This window comes from Symsagittifera roscoffensis, chromosome 10 (genome assembly GCF_963678635.1).
Source record: "Symsagittifera roscoffensis chromosome 10, txSymRosc1.1, whole genome shotgun sequence".
In the NCBI taxonomy this organism is placed as follows: domain Eukaryota; kingdom Metazoa; phylum Xenacoelomorpha; order Acoela; family Convolutidae; genus Symsagittifera; species Symsagittifera roscoffensis.
Window position 1 is genome coordinate 19,946,000 of NC_087071.1, and position 21,765 is coordinate 19,967,764.

At 34.4% G+C, this 21,765-nt stretch overlaps 2 protein-coding genes across 2 annotated transcripts in view; both read left to right on the forward strand.

The window, feature by feature from the left end:
* Positions 1–426: 426 nt before the first annotated feature.
* On the forward strand, positions 427–12,438 carry LOC134854997 (dynein axonemal heavy chain 3-like; the record flags this gene model as incomplete). Its single annotated transcript, XM_063871377.1, is given in 8 exon segments — positions 427–520; positions 866–976; positions 2,792–2,908; positions 10,049–10,280; positions 10,704–10,724; positions 10,842–10,923; positions 11,400–11,573; positions 12,301–12,438. Coding segments are annotated over 8 exon segments (969 nt in total), but the record flags the coding sequence as incomplete, so codon positions are not given.
* LOC134855131 (dynein axonemal heavy chain 7-like) overlaps positions 12,428–21,765 on the forward strand; it is a 366,992-nt gene continuing 357,654 nt past the window's right edge. The window contains 4 exon segments of the mRNA XM_063871543.1: positions 12,428–12,521; positions 13,028–13,153; positions 15,904–16,023; positions 16,449–16,632. Of these exon segments, the coding sequence (XP_063727613.1) occupies positions 12,439–12,521; positions 13,028–13,153; positions 15,904–16,023; positions 16,449–16,632 (513 nt within the window). The 5' untranslated portion in view covers positions 12,428–12,438.

Here is a 21,765-nt window from a genome sequence, read left to right on the forward strand (position 1 = left end):
TTCACCGTGGGGGGTGTATTATACCGCTACTGCAGTAGCAGTATTTATTATACGTATGTACATCTAACCTCTGGTGCTCAATCATTATTTTATGGTATTCTCAAGGTCATACGTAAGTGTTGACACTGAGATTAAGCGAGAGATCAGAGTACTTAACAATGATCTATCTCTCAGTACATAAGAAACCAAGAAAAGAGAAAATCTAAATTCAATATTCAGAATACAGTATTGAATTACAACTTGTTTTCAATTGATATCGCAACGCATATCACAGAAACATAGTATTTTACTACCTTAAAATTGAACAGAAAAACTGTTATTTTGAACTAATCGTTTCGTTAGATTCAAAAAAAAACATTCAATTCAGTTAAAAGCTTTTAAAAACAATTAAGATAATTAATAAATAATTTGATTTGATGGATATAGATCCGCCAGCAGCCAAAGTGGTCGGAGTTTCCCCCAAGCTTCAATTTGGTCAGATCAAACACCAGGGCAACAGACAGTTCCGACCTTCAATCAGGTATGAGACGAGCGGATCGACCAAACATCACCACGCGTTTTAGATTAAGAAACCGTCAAAACTGGATAAAATTTTGATTTTTGGGAGTTGATGGAATTTGTTTCTATTGCCTTAATTTTGACGGGTAGAAATTTTACTCATAGAAGATTAAAGTGCATATCTGCCTCAAAATTCAGTCTAAAAGCACAAAATTAAGCGTCGGTTTTTATTAATCTTTAAAAGTTTATCAAAATTTTTAAGTATTTAGGGTTTAACTAAAAAGAATGAAATAATAATTCGCATGGAAAATTATAGAGAAAATTGTAGGAAAAACTTTCACAAAATGTGTTTTTACTTCTTTTTCAGGCCACAATGGCGGGGGAGCAACTTTCCCCTCCATCTCCCGCCCCACCCCAAATGCCAGTGCCACCACAGCCAGTCTCACTGCAGACTTCCTCCACTCCAAGTCCAAGACAGGTGAGCCAGTTAAATGAATAATTACATCGTTAGCATTTTTTGACAGGTCACAGTTAATTTGTAAGTTGAACGAACGCGAGTAAGTTTTCTCAAAAACTGATTGCTTGAAATCTCACTAAAGATTATTAGAAAAAAGTTTTTAATTAAACTGCACAATGATCAATTGCGATTGGAAGTTTTTTCAAAACGGGTTTTGAAATCCTTTACGGTAATTTATTATTGAAAAATAGGAATTCAACTTTTTTGGTAAATTTGCACAATATTCAATTTTGGTCCCAATCCGTTTTGCTCTTTACCCTCGCTTTACCCCTCCAGTAAAAAACTTTGTTTAAAGAATGGTCAAAAACAGAAATGATAAAGTTATAATCATTTCACAATGAATTCCATTTTTTGCGTCTCTTGCAAACTTGGTCTGGAAGTAAGGAAAGCATCTGGGACCTCAAAAGTCGTGGAATCGAGTCTGACAGTACGGGAAATAGTCAGTTTCAAAAAAAAACTTGAACTTGTCGGCTAATGATTGTCTGCTTATGTTTTGTCCGCTTAGTTTCCCTGTTCTAGAACTGTTTTTTTTTTAGTTTTATACATTATAGTCGCTTTTATGTGTTCTGATCTACTTCTGATGTTTATAATTTTACTAGCCTTGACTTTGTATTTTTTCTTCTTTTAAAAAAAATTATTCTGCCCAAATTATTTCGGCCTAATTGTTATCGGCTTAGTGGCCTAATTTTTGGGTCGTTTCAACAGAAACATATTTTTTATGCTCATCTCTGGATCGCACAAAAAGTCGAAAATCTTAATAGAAAATATATATCAAGTTTTTGAAATATATTTTTTCAGCTTTTTTTGTTTTTTTTTTCTTCTTTTTTTGTCGGCCTGACTGGTTCTGGCCTACATTATATCGGCTTATTGGCCTTATATTGCGTTTTTTGACGAGCAAAAAAAAGTTGTTGTATTCGTATTTGTGTTTTGAGGGTGATGGGGACTTGATAGCTTCTTATTAATATTGATCTGCATTCCGTCTCTAGAATCCAGGAACATACAGACATAAAATTGTGCGCCTATCCAGTGCACAATTTGGCCTCGTAATGTGGTATTTTTTTTTCTTTTTTTGTAGGCCTCATATCTTTCAGCCTATATTATATCGGCTTAATTGTCTAGTTGCATATTGTTTTTTTTTAAAAGCAAATAAAGATTTTTAAAGTTTTCGTGTGTTTTGAGTGTGAGGAGGACTTTTTAAGTTTTCATTTGTTGATTTTTTTTCGGCTTAAAGGGTTTCTGACCAGGTATTTTTGGCTTTGTTACCGCCTGCATCATCTTCCAATGCTATTTTCACATTCTTTTGTCTTGCATTTTTTTGTTTCAAAACTAGCCTTAATCATTATGAAAGACCTCATTTTTTCGACATTTTCGAACCTTAACGCTGGCTACATCATCTTCCACTGCTAATTTCTCATTTTATTGTCTTGCATTTTTTTTGCTTAAAACTAGCCTTATTCGTTTTGAAAGATCTAGCTTTTTCGACATTTTTGATTTTTTTCCCAATTTTTTCTTGTTCTGTTCTGCTAGTGTATAGCTCAGCTTTGCCAATGTGTCAAAAATGTTGAAAAAAAAACGCTCAAGTTTTCTCAAACTCCCTTGGGTTAAATCCTATGTCCTTTGGCCGGGTCATAGCGCGCGAAATTCTAAAGTATTTGCAAATAAGCACTACTTAAAAATCTAATGAGAATCTTATTAGAGTCTTACAAGCTTTTGGATTTCACTTTGGAGCTAAACCTCTTTAAAAACTGGTTGATTTGAAACTTGATTTCCTTTCAGGTGTGAACAAAAAGCTGAACAGCAGTTGGCCAGTGAAGGAGAAGCCAGTTAGACTGGAGGAGATGGAGAGAGAGCTGGCTCACAAACTCCTTCAGGACATGATCGAAACCAGCTCCGGTAACTAATTAATTTAAACTAAAGTCAATTAGTAAACAAAGTCCTGCTAAGAGACAATTTGGGGACTATGACCTCTAGTTGCATGCATACCGTTTAGCATGCGGCTATTAGAGCAATTAGACTGAAGTGTGTTAACTCACATTAGCAACTAAAACTCAGACCGATTGCGGTTTGAGCAACTTTTTTAATTGCGCATACTAAGCGGCACGCATGCAGGTCGCTACACCCCAACCTGCACTTTGAACAGTTTTGTGAAAATTTTGATCAGTTCCGGGCAGTAATCAATTCAAGCCACAAAATGATTTACCCAGGTCGGGTCCGCGACTTGTTCTTAGACTTCCAAAAATGCGCTTATGCGATTTTCGCGACAAAAAATTCAAATTTTGGACAAAATTTTTATGGTCGCAGACAAAGTCTAAAACTTTGGGTCGCGATAGTCAATCAGAGTCTTCCGAAGAAACATTTTTTTTTCGATTTTTTTTGTGGGATCTACCTTTTGTTTTGTTGCCCTTTCTTCAACAGTGACTGAACAAAGAAGGTGTAACTTTTTGCTTCCAAGCCATCGCCTGCCAATCATAACTAGTTTTATTTTCCGATACTTACATATTTTCATTAGTCGGAAAGTTGTTTTATTTCCTTAGTGAAATTTAATTGAATAATAATATATATATACAACGTTGTTTGATTTGAAATCATGAGTAACTGTGGTTCTTAAGACTCGGTCAAAGACAGTTCCTGAATCTCAATTTTGACAGCTATGGTCGCGGGTTTGACTATGAATCCGTTCTGAAAATTTATCACGTCCTTGTGCAATTTGAATTCCCGATAACCCCAACTGTTCTCGCCATTCTCAAAAACAGTTGTTGAATATATATAAGCTATGCAACTTTCAGCCATGGTTTTGTTCAACAGAGTAAATCTATACTTAATTTGAAGCATCCAGGTATCCTTTGGTTCCACAGGTTCGATTTGCAGATGCAATCCAAGCCAATCGTCATTATCTACTTTGCTCACTTCAGCTCGAGCTCTGAAGTTGAAATCACGAACTCGATAAAATGATGAATTCCTATATTCAGTGTTTTCAAATTGAAACGGTATATTGTCAATTTTTGATATAAACTCGAAAGGCTTCATATCATAATTTAATTTCCAGCTTTCGTTTTGAGCACCAAATTCTGCATGTAGAAAAGCTTTTAACTCCGGGCTAATAGCTGCTGCACTGTCATCGACAATTTTATTCACCATTGTTTTAAACTTTTGTTGTTCTTCGAGTTCTTGTTTTCTCAGTTGTAACTGATTTATTTCGTGATCAATTTGATATAACTTCAAATCGAGATCTTTGAGTTTAGGTTGCAGGTTTTGCGCCTGTTCCTTCAAAACCGATTTGTAGCTCCTCAAATTATGCTCTGAGTGATAATTATCAACACAAGAGCTGCATAGTGGTGTACAGCAGTCCTTACACCACATTTTCATATCCGCTGCAGCATGAGCACACACTTCTCCCATCTTCACGCCATTATTGTCAATAGACAAAACCCCAATTGCGTCCCGAATTCCGTAAAGTGGATTCAAATCACTTACTTTCACTTGAAAAACTTTGCTGCAAACTGCGCATTTCGAAGCTTGGCCATTGTTGTGTTTGATATAGTCCAGACAGTTTTTGGGAGGACCACAATATGAGTGTCCACAATGGAGCGCTCGTGGATCCACCAGAGTTTCAGTGCAAATTGAGCATTTGAGAGACTCGGATATGGTTGCTGTTGCCATTGTTCACTCGCTCGAATATAAAAGAATGTTGTATTCAAAGTATGTATATCATAAATTTTGTATTTAAAAATTGAAAATGTATTTTTTTCTCGTTCGAAAGCGTTTTACATAAGCAAAAACAATTTAATCATTAATCGTTTCAAAATTGTACGCTAAAGCACGTTAGCTCTTTCATTCTGGCGCCATATCTTTGTAGCAAGATAGCTCATAATCTGGTTTTGTTTCTAAAATTCAGCTTCAGATGCTATTTAAAACCTTTTCAGCAAAACTTTCTTCTTAATGCATGTTGTATTCAGAAGTATTATGTATCACGAAAAATTTGTCTATTAGAAATTTAAAGATATAGTCAGTTTGTTTAATGTTAGAACGCACATTGACAATAAAACAGTATGAATTTTGGATAGTTTTAAACAAGTCATTTAATCTGATCATTAGTTTTTTTAATGAAAATTAACTAAAGCACGTCAGTCCGTTAATTGAGGTGCAATATCGTCTTGGCAAGGTATCTCATAATACAGTTTTCATTTTTGAAATTTCAGCTCAACATGCTACTCAAAACATTCTATGAAAAGCCATTCATCTGAGGTTGTACTCACAAGTATTTTACAAAAAATGTCAAAAAAAAATAAAAAAGCCGTAAGTTTGCCCCATGTTGCACATTGAAAAAAGAACAGTGTGAATTTTAGAAAATTTTGAACAAGCCATGTATTCTGATTATTGGCCACGTTTTGAAAATAAACTAATACGCGTACGCAGTTTATTTCTGGCACCACTTAGTCATACCATCTAAAAAACAATTTTTTTTGTCGACAGTGTTTTGTGTTGTTGAACTGGCCCTTTTCCACTCCTCCTCTCACATTTTAAATGTTACGTTTTTTTGTAGTTGTTTTACGTGTTATTATGGCTGAATGCTTGATTTTACTATCCAAGGTAATGAAAACTAATGTGTTCAAGATAGTTAATTTGTTCACCATGCAAAACTTCGTTTTATTATGACAACGTGAAAAATGTTTTCTCAAACATGAATTTCAAACGTCAGGGTGGATTGAAAAAAGTTTTTAAAATTTATGAGAGACTAATTTTGAGCGGATCTTTAGGAAAATACAGAATTCACAAAACTCATATTCGTTTAAATTTAGGCGCAACAAAGTTTTTTTGCCATTTAATTTTTGCAGTTCGTGAACAAAGCATCCTGCATTCAAAGCTCAAAAAGATAAAGTGAATTTTTTACAAATATTGTTTTTTTTCACAAATCAAAAAATTTTTAAAAATCCGGCATCGCATTCAAATACTCTCAATTTTAGATTTTTATCAAAATATGAAGTCTTTTACGAGTACCCATACATGAAACTTTCCAGACAATGAAGTTTGTTTTCAGACAAATTTTTCATTCTTCAGAAATAACCAATTTTTGATAATTATAGATGAAAACTCTTTTCTTCGTTTAATCAACTCAAAGCTAAATAAAACCATAGATCTGTTTTCATCGACGAGGAATCTTTTTTCTTAAGTTTTTTTTTAGTTTTAGACAAAACTCGACAAACTGAGTTGAGGCTGACCTACAAAAAAAAACCTCTTTACAGTTTCAGCGTTATTGTTCCGACTTTTGATACGAAAGTGACGAAATTGTTATCCTGAGCTTAAATTTGAAAAGATATTTCACCTGTGATCATTTTTCGTAAAGTTATGAGGGTTTAAAGATTGCCATTTTGGCCAATTAGGGACAATTAACGCGCGATATATTTCGCACTATTAACGCGTAAGCGAGAGTTAATCCGTCTTAGAAATCGTTCCAAATTGGTTGAAAGAAGCTTATTTGCCATAATCGATTTGTTACAAGGAGCTAGATCTATCCTTTTGTACTTTATATGGCGTGTGGGGGGATGATTTCATTTAAAAAAATCAAATTTTAGGGAAAAAAAATTCTTTTTGTTTTATTTCATTCCGTTTTTTCATGTTACTACTGCGCCATAGAACTTAAGAGGCAGTCGGAACATTCAGGGCCTCGCCCTGATACGAGCAGTCTTGTTTCGTTCATTACTTTTTATGTCTATACTTTTTACCAAATTTTTCTATTTAATCAACCGTTTTCGAGGAAAAAAATATCAGGAAAATTGTGCTAAGAATGAAAACAAATATGGAACTTTTTTTTGCTATGAAATTTTTTTGACGATTCAATCGCATAAAGAAAGAAGTAGCAGTTTTTCACTTGATCTGGCAAAACTCTAAAATTCATAAAAAACCAAAACATAGATAGTCTTTGTTCTGCAAAACACTTTTTTCCAGTGTTCCGACCACAGATTTTTGAAAATTCATTGCTTAAAGGTAAAGTGTCGAAACATTCTGCTATTTGCACAGCAACCGGTTATTCTTGTTATGATTTTCATTTGAGCTAAGTAGATTTCAATGTTTTTTCAGATGAAGCAAAAACTGTTTCTTGCTTTTGTAAGCGAATGAATGAATATTCATACGGACGCTATTGACTTTGCTAGCAGTTTTAATCTGATTAATGAATACAATCAATTGTTTTCTTGAACTTTGACTTGCCTTGACGAGTTTTATAAGTAATTTTTGATTTTTTTATCATTTATTGCATGCAAGTAAATTTAAAAAAAATCAAAATTTAACATAAAGAGCACCCTTTTTCACAAAATTACAAAAAAAAATGAATCTCGGCGAAAGATTAAGATATTTCTTTTGAAAAATAGCTTCATAAAACATTGTTGCTTTTGGTTTTGTTTTTAGTTTGAGGGTTGTTGTTTGAGTCTTAGTCTATTTCTCGATTTATCAGCACTGCAGTAAATATCAGATGAAATCACGCAAAGTAGAACATTGATACAGCTCACTGTTTGATTCGGACTCCGAATAATGGTTTTAAAAGTTTTCAATGAAATAATTTAAGAATACCTTAGCGCTATCAGAGGCTTAACGAAATGGGTCATCAAAATGTCAAATATGATAAATATTTTGTCTTCATTGAACAGTCAAAATAATTTGGTTGATTTCAAAAATGTCTGTACTCAGAATAATCTGAACCACTAGCACATCAACAATTTCTCAATTCTTTGATTTTAAAATTGTTATCTGCATCTTTTTAGGAAAAAAGAAACCAAAAAAATCTATCACATTAATTTCGCGTTTAAGTCTGCGATTTCGGTTTAGACTTTTCAGTCACATTTAAAGTCGTCTACTAAAATTGTCAACTTACTCTCACTATCGAACAAATAAACTGCCTACAAAGTTAAGCAAAAGCGCTCCCATCACGCCAAAATTGTGAATCTTCCGACTGTCTTTCAATGTTTTTGATGTAGCATTTTGCAAAATAAACTATTTAAAAAAAACTTTTGTCTGCACGGAATGTATATCAAGTAAACCACTTAAATTGTGAGGTTTTGGAATTCATATTTCAATTGAAGAAAGTCAACTTTTTCTACCATTTAATGTGTAAAAATAAAAAATGACAATAAGCTAACCTCAACACATTTTTGGTTTGGATTTTCCCTGATCTTGATTCTTAATTTCCTAATGCTTCGAGTTAGACGAAAACTGAAAAATTCGTGCGCTAAACTGGCAATCATCAAAGTTTTACAAAAATGGCTTTCAATGGATATCTGGAATTTACCAGAATTTACAAAAATTTGTCAAAAAATGGAAGAAGAAAAAACCACCCGGGAGCAGAATTTTTGTCAATTTTTTCAAACAAAAACGATACCTCCATTAATTTTCCAGAGTAGGTTTTTTGACATCAAATTCCAGCAGAAATCTGAGTAAAAGAAGGAGAAACTTCATTAAAAGTTCTGTTTGCTGATCCGATGTAGCCCCAATTTTGTCCCAGACTGTTAAGTTAGGAACGTAATCGGAGTTCTAAATTATTGTTTCTTCGGTTACGGGATAATTTGTTTTTAACCCAGAAAATAAACGATTTTTTCTGTTTTTTGATGTTTCTCTGCAACTATTTGTGATTCAGCGTGGTAAATTTTAGGCTGTAAATGATTGACTTAAAGTTTGATTGTTTCGATTTGCTGTTGCATTTGACACGTTATTTCGATCGAGCTCGTTGAAAATATTCCGTTAATTCAAATAGTTTTAGAAAGAACTTAAAAAATATGATTGAAAACTTCAAAGCTTGTCCAAAAGATCAACCAGAATACGGCGTGCATTTTTTAAAGTTTATTAAATTCTTCGATTATGTTGGTATTGTATTGAATGGCAGAGGCACTAGTCTTCTGAATCTTCAAAAAAAATTCTTACTCTTTTCTTTGTACGACAAGGATACTCATTCCATTGAGTTGAGATGAAAGCAAGTTTTCAATCCAATCAGATAAATTTGGTTTTGCTTTATTAACTATGTGAACATTTCAGCTCCATATTTAAATTACTTGCAGAAAAAAAACGTGGAAACGCTAAGAAAATGTTTGTTTATTTGCTAGGTTGATAAGAAAAGAATATGAGCTTTCTTTTCCTGACTGTATTAAATGAAAAATTTTCAAGTATGGGTTGAATATCATTTGACTTAATTCGTTAATTCATTTGTTGGAAAATGAACAATGTTCGGTACTAGTTTAGACGTATGATCCCGCAGTTTTGATGAGTTTCTTTTAAAAGCTCGTTTAGAAGTATCTTGCCGCCAAAACACTTGAAATATATTTGAACTAATTCAAGCGAATGTAAACTAAAGGAAAAGTTTTAATCATTTCCTAGTTATATTTGCCACTACAGTTTTGTTTAAAATGAACTTATCAAACATATTAATTAATAGGTAAAACTTGGGTCTGTTGGTAGTTTAATGGAACCATACATCTAAACGAGGTCTTTAAAGTGATCATACTTCTGAACGAGTACCCAGTGTTTGCTTTTTAAAAATTGCCATATAAAGTACAAAGTGATTGATTTAGCTCCTAGTAACGTAGCATTTTTGACAAATGACCTGATTCAACTCATTTGGAAAGATTTCTAAGACGGATGAAATCGCCGCTTACGTTATCACGCATTAATTGTCCTAAATTGGCCAAAACGGCAATGTTTAAACCCCCAATACTTGAAGAAAAATGACCACAGGTGAAACATCTTTTTAAATTTGAGCTCATGACAACAATACCTTTCAGATTATTTTAAAAAATTCCGTCAAAAAAGGTTATTTAAAAAGTCGAAACTTGTATGAAAAAAAAAATCACCCGAGCACAAATGTTCCGTCTCTTTCTTCGAAAGTCGGAACAATAAAAAACTGTACATAACTTTTGGAGCTAAATCAAAATATAAACTCGAGATCTACAATTCCAAGCGGAAATTTTTTTCTGTATTTCATTTTTGTTCGCCAGTTCAATTCAATGTTTTCATTTTTGAACCTCAGACAAGTAAGTGATTTTTTCTCAGAACGACGCAAACTGCCTCAAAAAGGTAAACACAAACTGGACCCAATCACCCACCCCACCAAGAGGAAGACACCCCCCTCCCCACACTCGAACAAAGACAAGAAGAGTACAAATGGGACAGGAGGGGGAGGGGGAGGGGGGAGGAGGGCTTCGAACACTCTGAATTTGGCCCACAAGAAGGAGACAGAGAGACAGAAACAGATGTTCAGAAGCACTCTGGTTGATATACTTATGTAAGTGTTGTTTTTGCACAAACGTCAACTGTGATTCAATGCAACCCCAAGGTTGAAGTTCAAATTCAGTATTAATACAACTCATCGTATCAAATAGCTGGAGATTCTGAATTGTTGAAGTTAGCTGCTGCTAATTTTGCGCATGTACTAATTTGAGGTGTGCGAGGCTGATTACTTTTTGTTATTACCGGGTAATTTCTCTTCAGAGGTAGAATTTTTGATCATTGAGAGCAGTCACAGAATCGAATCAATGTTATCCATCTGATTGGTCCAAGTTTGCCTAAAATTTTATTAGACCATTTTTAAGGTTTGTAAATGCTTAAGTTCGGGGGGAGAATAGTAAACTTGTTGGACATTGGCAAAGCTTCAAATCGCTTAATTGGTCTCTAATCTTGCTTCTTGCAATACCTTTTCTGCTTTTAGACCAAACGGCCAATCTCTTCAGTGAGTAAATCTGATCACCATTTCTTATAAATATTTTGTTGTTCAGCTCATCAAAAATTTTCATCAAATGTTCTTGTACAGGAAATTCTTTTGAATGGCCTTGAACTCTTTTTTCAGACAAGTGCAGGCTGTTGACCCTCAAGGAGAACATGGCGGCTCTCAAGCTGCACGACCCAACCAGGCTGAAAAAGACATGATGGTATGCATGATGAAATGATGCAACCAGGGGCGGATCTAGGATTTTCTAGGGGGGGGGATTTAAAAAGAAATTTTGTCGGCCTTTTTTTAGGTCGACCGTCTTAGCTCTATCAAATCACTATAAAGACCTTATTTTGACCAAATTTTTTGAGCCACAGCCAAAATGGATATCTCAAAATAGTACGAAACGGGACCCTTTCAGTCGGCAGGGGGACGAATCCTTGAGAAAAAAAAGCGTCCCAACCCCCTAAATCCGCTGGTGGATGCAACATGCAGTTTTGTTTCTCTTTCGCGTGATAAATCTTCGGAAAAAAAAAACAGTTTGCTTTTCTCATTAAATTTTTTCATCGGAATTTTTTTTTCTCAAACTTTATTTTTTAATCGAAGTTTTGCAATACTTTTTGTTTAATCGGTGTTTTCTAGAATCTTGTAGTTATTTATTGCAAAAAAGTGACCCCTTTTCCTTCTCCATTCCAGAGGTACCACTACTACATCTCGAATGGGATAGACACAGAACACGTGGCCCCAATGGAGGACAGTTGGCTGCAACACATCATGGGACTGGTGAAGGAACCCCTGAAGAAACACCAGGAGACCATCGAGAACTTATGCGATGAGATCAAAGAGGACTACCTACTCAGTGTGAAAAAGGTTAATATTATTATTAACTGTTAATTATTAATTAAGAAGGTTTGTTTTTTACCATTTGAAACGTTCAAGGGTCATTGGTACTATCGAAAAAGACTGCATGCTCAGAGTCAAGAAGGTTATCGTTATTAACTATTAATTAAGATTATAATTCTCAATTATTAATTAAGACGTTTATTTTTTACCTTTTGAAAAACATGCTTCTTGTAAATCATACTTTTCAGTAAAGGCCTGTAGGCTAAAAACTGAAAATCAAACATTCAATGTTCATTGGTGACACGAAAGAGGACTACTCACTCAGTCTCATGAAGGTTAAAGATATTTTGAGGTCAACTTTATTTTACAGCTCAGAACAATACCAATCCCTCTCTTTCGAAAACAACTCGAGAGAGCGTTACAGAAAACTTTTCGTCCCTATAACTTCATAATTTGGGAAACCAGGACGCAGCTTGTTTTTTTTTCTACATACGTAGTTACGGAGACTTTTGAGAATCAAAATCATAAAGCTAAAATGTAAAAATGTGTATTCATTCAGTAAATTGCTGCTTCAATTAAAATTTGAGAAAAAAAACATGTCGTTTTGAACAATTTTTGCAGTGTAACTTTGAAAATATCGATTGAAACCATGTTTTTTTGCAAGCAAAGCAAAAACTCAAGTTTTGAATCAGTTCCGTTTTTGCAAAATTTATCTGACTTGAACAACTAATTTGAAAGTATTTCTTCGCATCAGGCCATTGTTGACTTTGTTCTCAACGACCCCTCGACCACCAACGGTCTATCCCAGCCGGGGGGACCCTCTAGACCCCAGACAGCTTCCCAGCTGACAGCCAGGATCAAAAGTGCACCTAGGAAGGAGGGGAAAGAAGGAATGGACGGGGATGAGGGGGGGATGACGAATGAGAGACGGAAGGAAATTGTGGTGTATTCTTCCATTCCTGCTTACAAAGAGGAGTAAGTTAACTTTTTCTTTGACTCTTTAAACTTTGATTCGCAACAAGTTTATAGTGATGTGCGAAACTCATGTTAGTATGAAATAAAATATTATATTAAAATTGAAAATAGGAAAAATTGAGAAAAATTTTGCTGAAAAAAATATCAAAAAATGTCAATTTCTAAATCTATCGATTCTTCTCGACTCCAAATAAATTTTTGGATGTTTAAAACAAAATTTTCTCAGAAAATTTCTTCGTGATGTGGTTGAAACAAAAATCGTGCTTTCTGCTATCTGTTAAAGCTGTAGGTTATGCGTTTTGTATTTTATTACAAATACTTCGGATCTTAACAACTATTTCCACACATATGGCATAGAATTGCAAACCCTATAAAAACCAACTAAACGGCTGAGCATATGAGAGTTTTGTACCTGGTAATGAATATCCCCCTTGTAATAGAAGGGATATAGAAAATATTTAACAAGATCAAAACCTTCAAATATTGTGTCTTTTCTCTGTTCATAGACTGTCGGTGGTTCCTAAGCCGTGGGAGCGTACTTTCTACCAGGCCAGGAATGTGATGATCAGTGAGCTGAATGTGGTCAACCCCTGCATGAACCAAGTGCTCAACATGTGGTACCAACACTACGAGTAAGCATCTTATTGGTTCATTATGCCAATTTGAACTTGAAATGTAATATGTATGTTTACAAAATATGCAAATTTGAAATGAAATAATATGTTTTTTTTTCAAAACACAAAAAGAAATCATAGAAAATGATAATAAAATGTAGATCTCCCCTCGACAAAAACATTTTGAAACAAGGATAGCCGGTTACTGTGCAAGTAGCACAGAATGTTCGGACCATAGTCCTTAGAAAACTACGGTTTAGAAATTTTTTTCCAACTAAGTGAAGTTTTTTACTGCTTGGTTTATAGTTTTTCTGATGAAAAACTATAATTTAAGCACGTTAGACTGTCATAGTAATATAGTCAAATTTGACAAAAATTTTGTAGAAAAATTACAAGAAAAACTACAAAAAAATTTTTTTTTTAAAATTTTTTCCAATACTTTTTGCTGAAAGTTGCAAGTCTTAAGTTAGGCACAAATTAGGAATTTAAATTGTTGCAAGCCTGCTTGCTTGCTTTATTTGCTCGAATTTTGACGAAAAACTAAAAATTTTGTGCTGGTTTTTCTCTACACAAGAAAAACAAATTGCGAATTTTTTAATGTGATTCGAATCACGACTGAAAGGGCTTTAATATGATATATCAATTAACCCAGTCCGATAATTGTTTGAGGTACCTGATTTTGCGCGGAAAAAGAACTAAAACACACCCAAAAACAAAGTTCTTCCTCATTTTCAGTGGTTAAAAAACGCGTTTTTTCACTGTTGATTCATAAGTTAATTTCATTCTCTTATGATCATCCTTCACAAGCCGATAAAGAACAAAGTGATAGATGGAGCAGTACTTGCTTTAAAAAGATTAATGAATCTTCCAAAAACATTTTATTTGGGGAAAAATGCTGATTTTTTTTCTGAAAAACTATCCATCCACACGCCATATAGAGTACCAAATGATTGATTTCACTCTTAGTAATATAGCATTAATGACAAAAAGCCCCGCTTTAACCAATTTGAACAATTTCCAAGACGAAACAAGTCTGCTCATATATCAGGGCGAAGCGAGTTATAGGAATGCAATATATTGCGCATTAAATCAATCAAAATGGCCAAATTAGCAAATTTCAATCCTGATAATTTTACGAAAAAGATTACGAGCCAATTTTTTTTTCAAATTTGAACTCAATATTTTTAGCAACATCATTTTTCAGATGGTATAAAAAGTTTCCGTCAAAATTGGCTAAAGAAGAAGTCGAAATTGAATGAACAAAAACAACCACATAAAGCATAAATATTCCGCACATTCTTCAAAATACGGAACAAAAAATCTCCTCTTCAATATACCGCGCGTTAATAATCCAAAAATTGGCCAAATTGGCATTCTTTAAGCCCCTGTTTTTACAAAAAACCATCACAGGTGGATTATCTTTAGATATTTGATCTCAGGGCAACAATACGTTTTAAATAAAAAATCCCGTCAAAATTGCTAGTTAAAAAATCGAAGTTTGTCTGGAGCAAAAAACCACCCTGATACAAATATTGCGTCAACTGCTTCGAGAGTCGGAACAACAATCAGTTCAAATAGCCGACCGATTTGCAAATTGTAACGATTTCTGAGCCGGATGAATTTGGCTCTTACGTGTTATAGAGCAAAATAAATCGCTCTATACTTGACCTAAATTAGCCAAATAGGCAAATTTCAAACCAGCATATCAACACGACAACTTGAGCTCAGGATATCAATACTTTTCAGACAATAAAACAAATCCACCAAAAGTGGCTTATTGAAAAGTCGAACTTTGTATGAAGAAAAAACAACCTCCAGGACAAATGTTTCATTACTTTTATCGAAAGTCGAAACAAAAAACGTTTTTTTAGTAGATGGCTGACTGTTTTGAAAGAAAATTTAGAGAGCTGCGCTAGGCAATTTCGGAAAATCACTATTCCAGTCGGAAACATACGTTTGCGTAACAAAGAAAGTTTTATTCCACTGAAAATTTACTTTGTTTCTCGCCACACATAACCACAAATGTTACGTGAAAAGCATGTAGTTTTTAAGTTTTTTTTCAATCAGCTGCAATGGCTCGCGCAAAGGTGGGATATGAAGCTTACGAGTCGCCTAAAGTCGCACCGTTCTTTTTTATTGCATAAAATCGCGACTCATCTCATCCGAATTTCGCCTAGTCCACCTAGTTCCGCCGAAAACTGCGTTTCACGAAAAGTCGCATTTTATTTATTTGATTGCGCTGAATCGCGAAGATGTTTGCGCTGAATCGCGAAGTAAAATCCTGACATAGCTCTGATGGGTCGAAAAAAAATTGGACAGAATTTGAGTAGCAAAGAGTCGCAACGCCGCCGCATTTATTTTTTGATTGGCCACAGCCGTTAGAATAACCGTATTGTGCCCATTTTGATTCGCGGTGGTCGCAAAATAAGTTGCTTGGGTACCTCAGCCTAGGTCGTTCAACTACAAATGTCCAATATTCTTATTTGGTGAGCTGATTGATGAAATTGTTAATAACTAAGTCAAAATTCAAAAGATCCGTGCTTTAGGACTGTTTTTGAACCCTGCCATGTTGCTTGAGGGTGACTCAACATTTCCAAGCCTATAAAAATTGTCAGGCAAATTAATTTGGTCATGGAACCAGCAGTGTTTTGGCTTAGAGTACAACATCAGATTTTTTTCTAAAACTACCGTCAGGTTCACAAACTAGCGTCTATGCTGTTCTCCCCTTTTTAAACAAATGATCTTAATATTATTTATCTTTTTTCTAGTAAGATGCGTTTCGTGGATGCTTCTGAGTTCTCCAAGATGTCTCATGCTTTGGAACTGGCTTCTTTCCAGGGCATAGTGAACAAACACATCGATAGTACCAAAGAACGACTCCAGAAGAGGTAATCAACCTTTTTTGTTGTTTTGTATAATTTTTTAAGTTTGCTAGTTTGCTACAAGAACAAAAACAAACAAAATGACTGAAAATTGGAAAATTGAGTTTGGTTATTAATATCAAATTCTGTTTTAAGTTCTGCTCGGGTCTAAGATTCGTACCAGATTTTGAATTCTGATGTACGAACTTTGCAAGAACTTTTTATTTCTTTTCAATATATTAGGTTGTTATAAGATTTTAAACTGAACGTGATATTACTAGTTTTTAAACTGAACGTGATATTGAACGTGAGTCCAAGTTCTTAGACCCGAGCAGAACTTGAAACAGAATTTGATATTAATAAACCAAACTCGATTTTCCAATTTTTAGGCATATTTTTTGTTTTCGTAGCAAACTAGCAATATTAAAAACTATGTGATGTTTGTTTTCCAGCTGGTTCCCCGAGATCCAGAACTTCTACTTCCAAGGATCCAAGAGACGCACAGTGCCTAACAGTCACAACCCCAAGAAACTCCAATGCTTCTTCAACTGTGCGGCCGCGCTGATGACCAGAAATCTGCAGGTGTTAGGAATAAACTCCATTCTGGACTACACTGACTTGTTGTGCAAACATGAGGTCAGATTTTTCTGAGTATTTTTTGTTGCTCTGCTAGCTGAAAAATCGCTTTCACTCTAAAAAAATTATCTTGAAAATTTATCCGACAGGTTTCGTGTGATGCAAAAAATCGTGTAAAACTCTCAATTCTTCAGTATATCGAATGATTTTTCACGCGGTAAAAAATAACCATGTGCTAAAAAATCGTGTGAAAAATCCAATGTTGCAAAAAAGCTACTTAATTCGTTATTATGCGTTTCCATCAAAATGAAAGTCGAATCTAAAATGATATTTAGTGCCATTTTGAAGACTTAAAAAACATTATACCAGCGAGATTATAATTCATACTGTTTAAACCTTACTCATTTAAACCTATCACTAAAAATTTTTGTTTTATTTTATCACTTTAATATACTCATTATAATTATACTCATTCGCTGTTGCTTCTAAAAAAGTACTTCAATCCTTTAAACTTCTTGATCTACAGATTAAGATGTAGAGATGACTTGCTTGCAACATATCGCTTGGAATGGTAGAAACTAATTACTCACCATATGTTAAATTATATAAAGTAAGAGATATCGATTTCGGTTTTGAGCTAAATTAATGCCCTGGTGCATTAGTTTGTTATGCAAACCAGAGTTTAAACTGCTTTTTCCACTATATTGAAATTATTACTACCCCGAAGTTATGAATAGATGAATCTTTTCAAATATATTGGGTAAATTGTGCAAAGCGGACACAGACTTTCGCGAACCATGTCCAGATGTTCGCGACCAAATTTTGCTATGTTCAGATTTTCACGACCCATGTCCAAATTTTCGCGACCAAATTTTGGTATGTCCAGATTTTCGCGACCAAATATTGGTATGTCCAGATTTTCGCGGCCCACGGCGCGACTCATGTCCAGACTTTCCAGACTCAAACTCTCGGAGCGAATATGCAATATGGGTCTAAATCCGGATGCGGCGCGACCCTCAAAGTTTGGACATGAGTCTGGGACCTCGACTCGGGTTCCTTTCAGAAAAGTTTTGCCTTAGTAACAATATTGGGACTAGTTTGGCATTCTTTGTTTGAACTTTTTCGGTAAACTGAAACTATCATCAGCTTACGCAAAAAAAGCTTATGGGGTAGCGATAATCAAACAATTTCATGATTTTACCAATTGCCTCAAAATAAAGAAGCAACTTCAAGTTTGACTGAAGTCTTTTTAAATTAAGCATTGTTGAAAGGTTGGTTTTTTGCTGTTGAGATAAAAATAAAAGATGTAACTATTTGTCTTAATCGTACAATAAAATTCATTCAAACTTGTTTTTATCAAGTTTTTTCTTTACTATGTTTTAAATTTTATTTTTTTGTTCGTGTTTTTGGACTGCAAATTTGACAGTAGATAGAAAACAAAAAACAGAAAAAAGCTGTCAAAACTTCCGGGTTGAAGTCCCACCGGTAATTATCGTTTTTTCTGCAGTATCCCAATGATCGCAATTTTCCTATTTTCCGCCTGCGATATTTCAGAGCTATATCAGTAATGATTCCGTCAAAAATCAGCGCTACAAGTTAAAATTTTTAAACTCATTCTAGTAGCTTTCAAATGAGAGTGTGAGTTGATGAGCCATTTAACTTGATTAAATACAAAAGGCTTAATGGCGCAGAGGTAGCATGCATGTCTCAAAGCTGATGGTTGCCGGACCGAACCCCAATAGGTAACAATTTTTGCTCATTTTGATAGGTTTTTTATCGTTGTTTCATCGCTGAAGTTTTGCCAAATTTGTGTCAATCTATCTAAAAAATTGCTATTGTGGCGATGTACATCGATAACTCATCGATGGCGAACGCTGTTTTGGCTCTAATTTGCTCTCCCCCAGCAGCCGAAGTTTAACTAGAAAAATTTTGTTCACATTATCTAATTATTACAAAAATTGGTCTAATTAGGTTATGAAAAACATATTTGGTCTTCAAGTTTAACCTTAAAATTCCTCGTTACAACAAAACTGATGCATATGTGAGGTTGGGGAAAAGAAAAAAGAGCAACTGCAACTGTTTTTTATTCACTTCTTTACCGCTAATACTCAATGTGAGCTCAACCCGGTTGGTCCAACTAATTGATCATAAACTATGAAACTCCGAAAAATAAACACCTTCCAGTTCTATTTTGCTAGGCATATATGCTTCAAATTAAGCAAAAAAATGATTTGTAAGCAATTTTATCAATTAATTTAAAATTTGATAAGAAATCATTTTGAAATCAAAAAGAAATGGATTTTGCTGAGAGAATAGTACTGGAAAAACTCAACTTCGGATATTTTTGAATGTTATTCATAAATTGAAATTTTCTAATTCTTCTGGTCCTTTTCAGTTTGTTTTTCAATACAAATGTCTACCATTTTCTTCCCCTGTAAATAGAAAACTGGGTAGGTTTTATTTTATATGACATAATTGTTTCGGTCAGGCCCCACACCATTTACTGAGGGTGAGAAGAAACTATTGCGTAGGGTGAGAAGAAACTATTAAATTAATTTAAATTAGACGAATTTGATCAGAAGCTGACCTCCCATAGTTTAGTTTTTCAACAAGTCTACCATTATCGTATCATTTTTTATCCTTCATTCTATCTCTTTTTGAACCAATTTAGTCACCTGTTACAAATCAAAAATACAAAAAAGTAAACTGGAGAAAACATGAAAAAAATTAAAAATAAATTTCTTCTTATCAGCTAGACATAATCATTGTGTTCACAACATTATGTGATACTTTCACAGTAACCGATATGTCAGGTTATTACTTGTTTCTCTTAAATTCCCCGACTGCATTTTATAGTAGACACGGTTTTAATTGCGAGTTTCGAAAATTTAAAATTAGAGAGTAATTTTTTTCACAGCGACAGCAATAAATTAGATTGTTTCTTTAACAAAACTACCAAATTTTATTCACTAACCGTTTTTTTTATACCTTTTGGCCTTGACGAAATCCAATGAACAAGAAAAAATACTACGAAAATGGTTTGCATACTGAATTTATGAGAATCTTACCCAGATCCAGGTGCTCGGCTTATTTTTGAATTTGAAAGTCGAGTAGATATAGTTTGGCGACTAAAAAATTGCCGACAAAGGCAATTTTGAGTTCAGTATAAAAACGATCATAGCCGATTTAGCTTCAAAAAGTCCAAAGATTGTTTAAATTGAATCAAAATAAAGTTCGAGCAAAATTGCAAACTTAGTTGAGAACATTCAAAACATGGGTTCAGCTCATTCGAAACATGGGTCCAGCACAATCGAACCCTTGATCAAGCTCAGTCAAATTGTATAAAGGGGATTCCTTAACAATTGGAGTTTTCTTTGATTTTATATATGGAATTTAGAGAAAATGGCTCAAACGTAGTGCAGCTGCAATTACTACCTCATTTCTTTAATATTTTGCTCCTTTCGATTCCCCGACTTACTAAATAGGCCAAACAGGCTGTGAATCCAAGTGAAAAAAGCAAAAAAAATGTATAATTGCGCTTAAAACTGCGCTGTCAGAATTAGCCGCATATAATATTGTATCGTATCGTAGGCAAGATTGCTTCGCAAAAACAGCTCTAATTATTCTCATGATAGAGGACCAAATCGGTGCATACACAAAACAATTCCACTCAAAACAGTCCAAAAAGATTTGGAATGAAAAGGAAAAAACAATTCGATACAAAAGAGTCCATTTTAAGGTCGCCGGTTGGCGCGTTGTCGCTTTGCAGCGATAAGTTAGGGTTTCTAATTTTTGCATAGAGTTCTACCCTGTGTTAGCAAGCTCGCAACGCAATGGCGCGACTGCGGCGATCACTATTTTGTTGTTTGTTGTTTAAAAAATGAAAAAAACTTGAAAAAAATTTTTGCTCAAAAAAACTGTATCAAAATGTCAAGTATCTTAATCCCATAATAATCGAGACTCCAATTTAACATGATACCTGCAATAACAAAGTAGTATTTGGAATTTTCTGGTAGTATTTTTAATCAAGGAAGCACTATCCTCTGGCAGAACAGTGAACAAATTAAAACTAAATAAACAGCTCATTTTAAAATGCTTGTGCCATGATCTCGAAAAACGTTTTTTAGAAATAATAAAAAAATGAGTTAATATGGTGTTGGTAACTCATAGAGTAATTTCGGATAGGGTACACCGTCTGCTCGTCACGCTATCTTATTTTCGGCCGGATAGATTCGTGCAACTTCTTAGTCTAATACCGATCCTAATCTTACTCTTATATCTACTAGTCTCAGGGTGTTTAACTAGTCTCTGCTAGGCTCAATAGATCTAGAGTATACTGGCTTATTGCGGCAGCTGAAGTTCTCTTGGAGAGGCAACTAATTTCTAAGTTAAATTCAAATCTCTCTGGTGCTGAAATTACAAGTAATTTCAGCACTTACAAATAAGTGGGTTGTTAGTTGGATGGATTATGATTGGTTAATATTAAATACTTTACAGTGGTAAAATATCTAATTTATCCAATAATAAAATGTAGTTTAGATCAGGTTCCACCCATCCGGGTTTTACAGAGTTTTTAGAACTATCTTTCCTCTCTGCAATTTGAAGGATGGATGATGAACGCTGGTATTTGGCGAACATCATTTTCTTATCCGGTTCCTCTTGGGGAAGAACGTTCCAGGACGCTGGAATCAGGGATAGGAAACTGTTATTATGTCGTTCGACAACGAATGTGATCCCCAATGAAATCAATCCGATTTCAAAATGGTTTGCTATGACGGGTTTTTCTGTATTATGTAGAGAACTTGTTTTGTGTGCAACCTCGTCTGAGAATGGCGTGAAGATCGAGTGTGGAAGGGATGCCTTGTAACTCGGATCTGTACGTATACTTGAACATCGAGGTGGTCATTGGTCTAGTTCAATGAAGTCCTTTTCTGCGAAGTCAAGTCGTACTCTAAATCCTCTGAGTCGTGATTGTGGACGGCATGTCGGTTGTGTTTAGCCATTCTTTTGTGCGAGTGTGATGGGATCATCTAGTCTTTGGATGTTCGTCTTTGTTGTTGTGTATGATCTATATACTGCAAAGTATAATTTTCATTTTATGAATTTATGTTAGTTCGGTTTTTTAATCATGAATTTAATTAGTTGTTTTCACAAAAGCGTTTTGTTTTAGTTCGGTTATTTTGAAGAGTTACT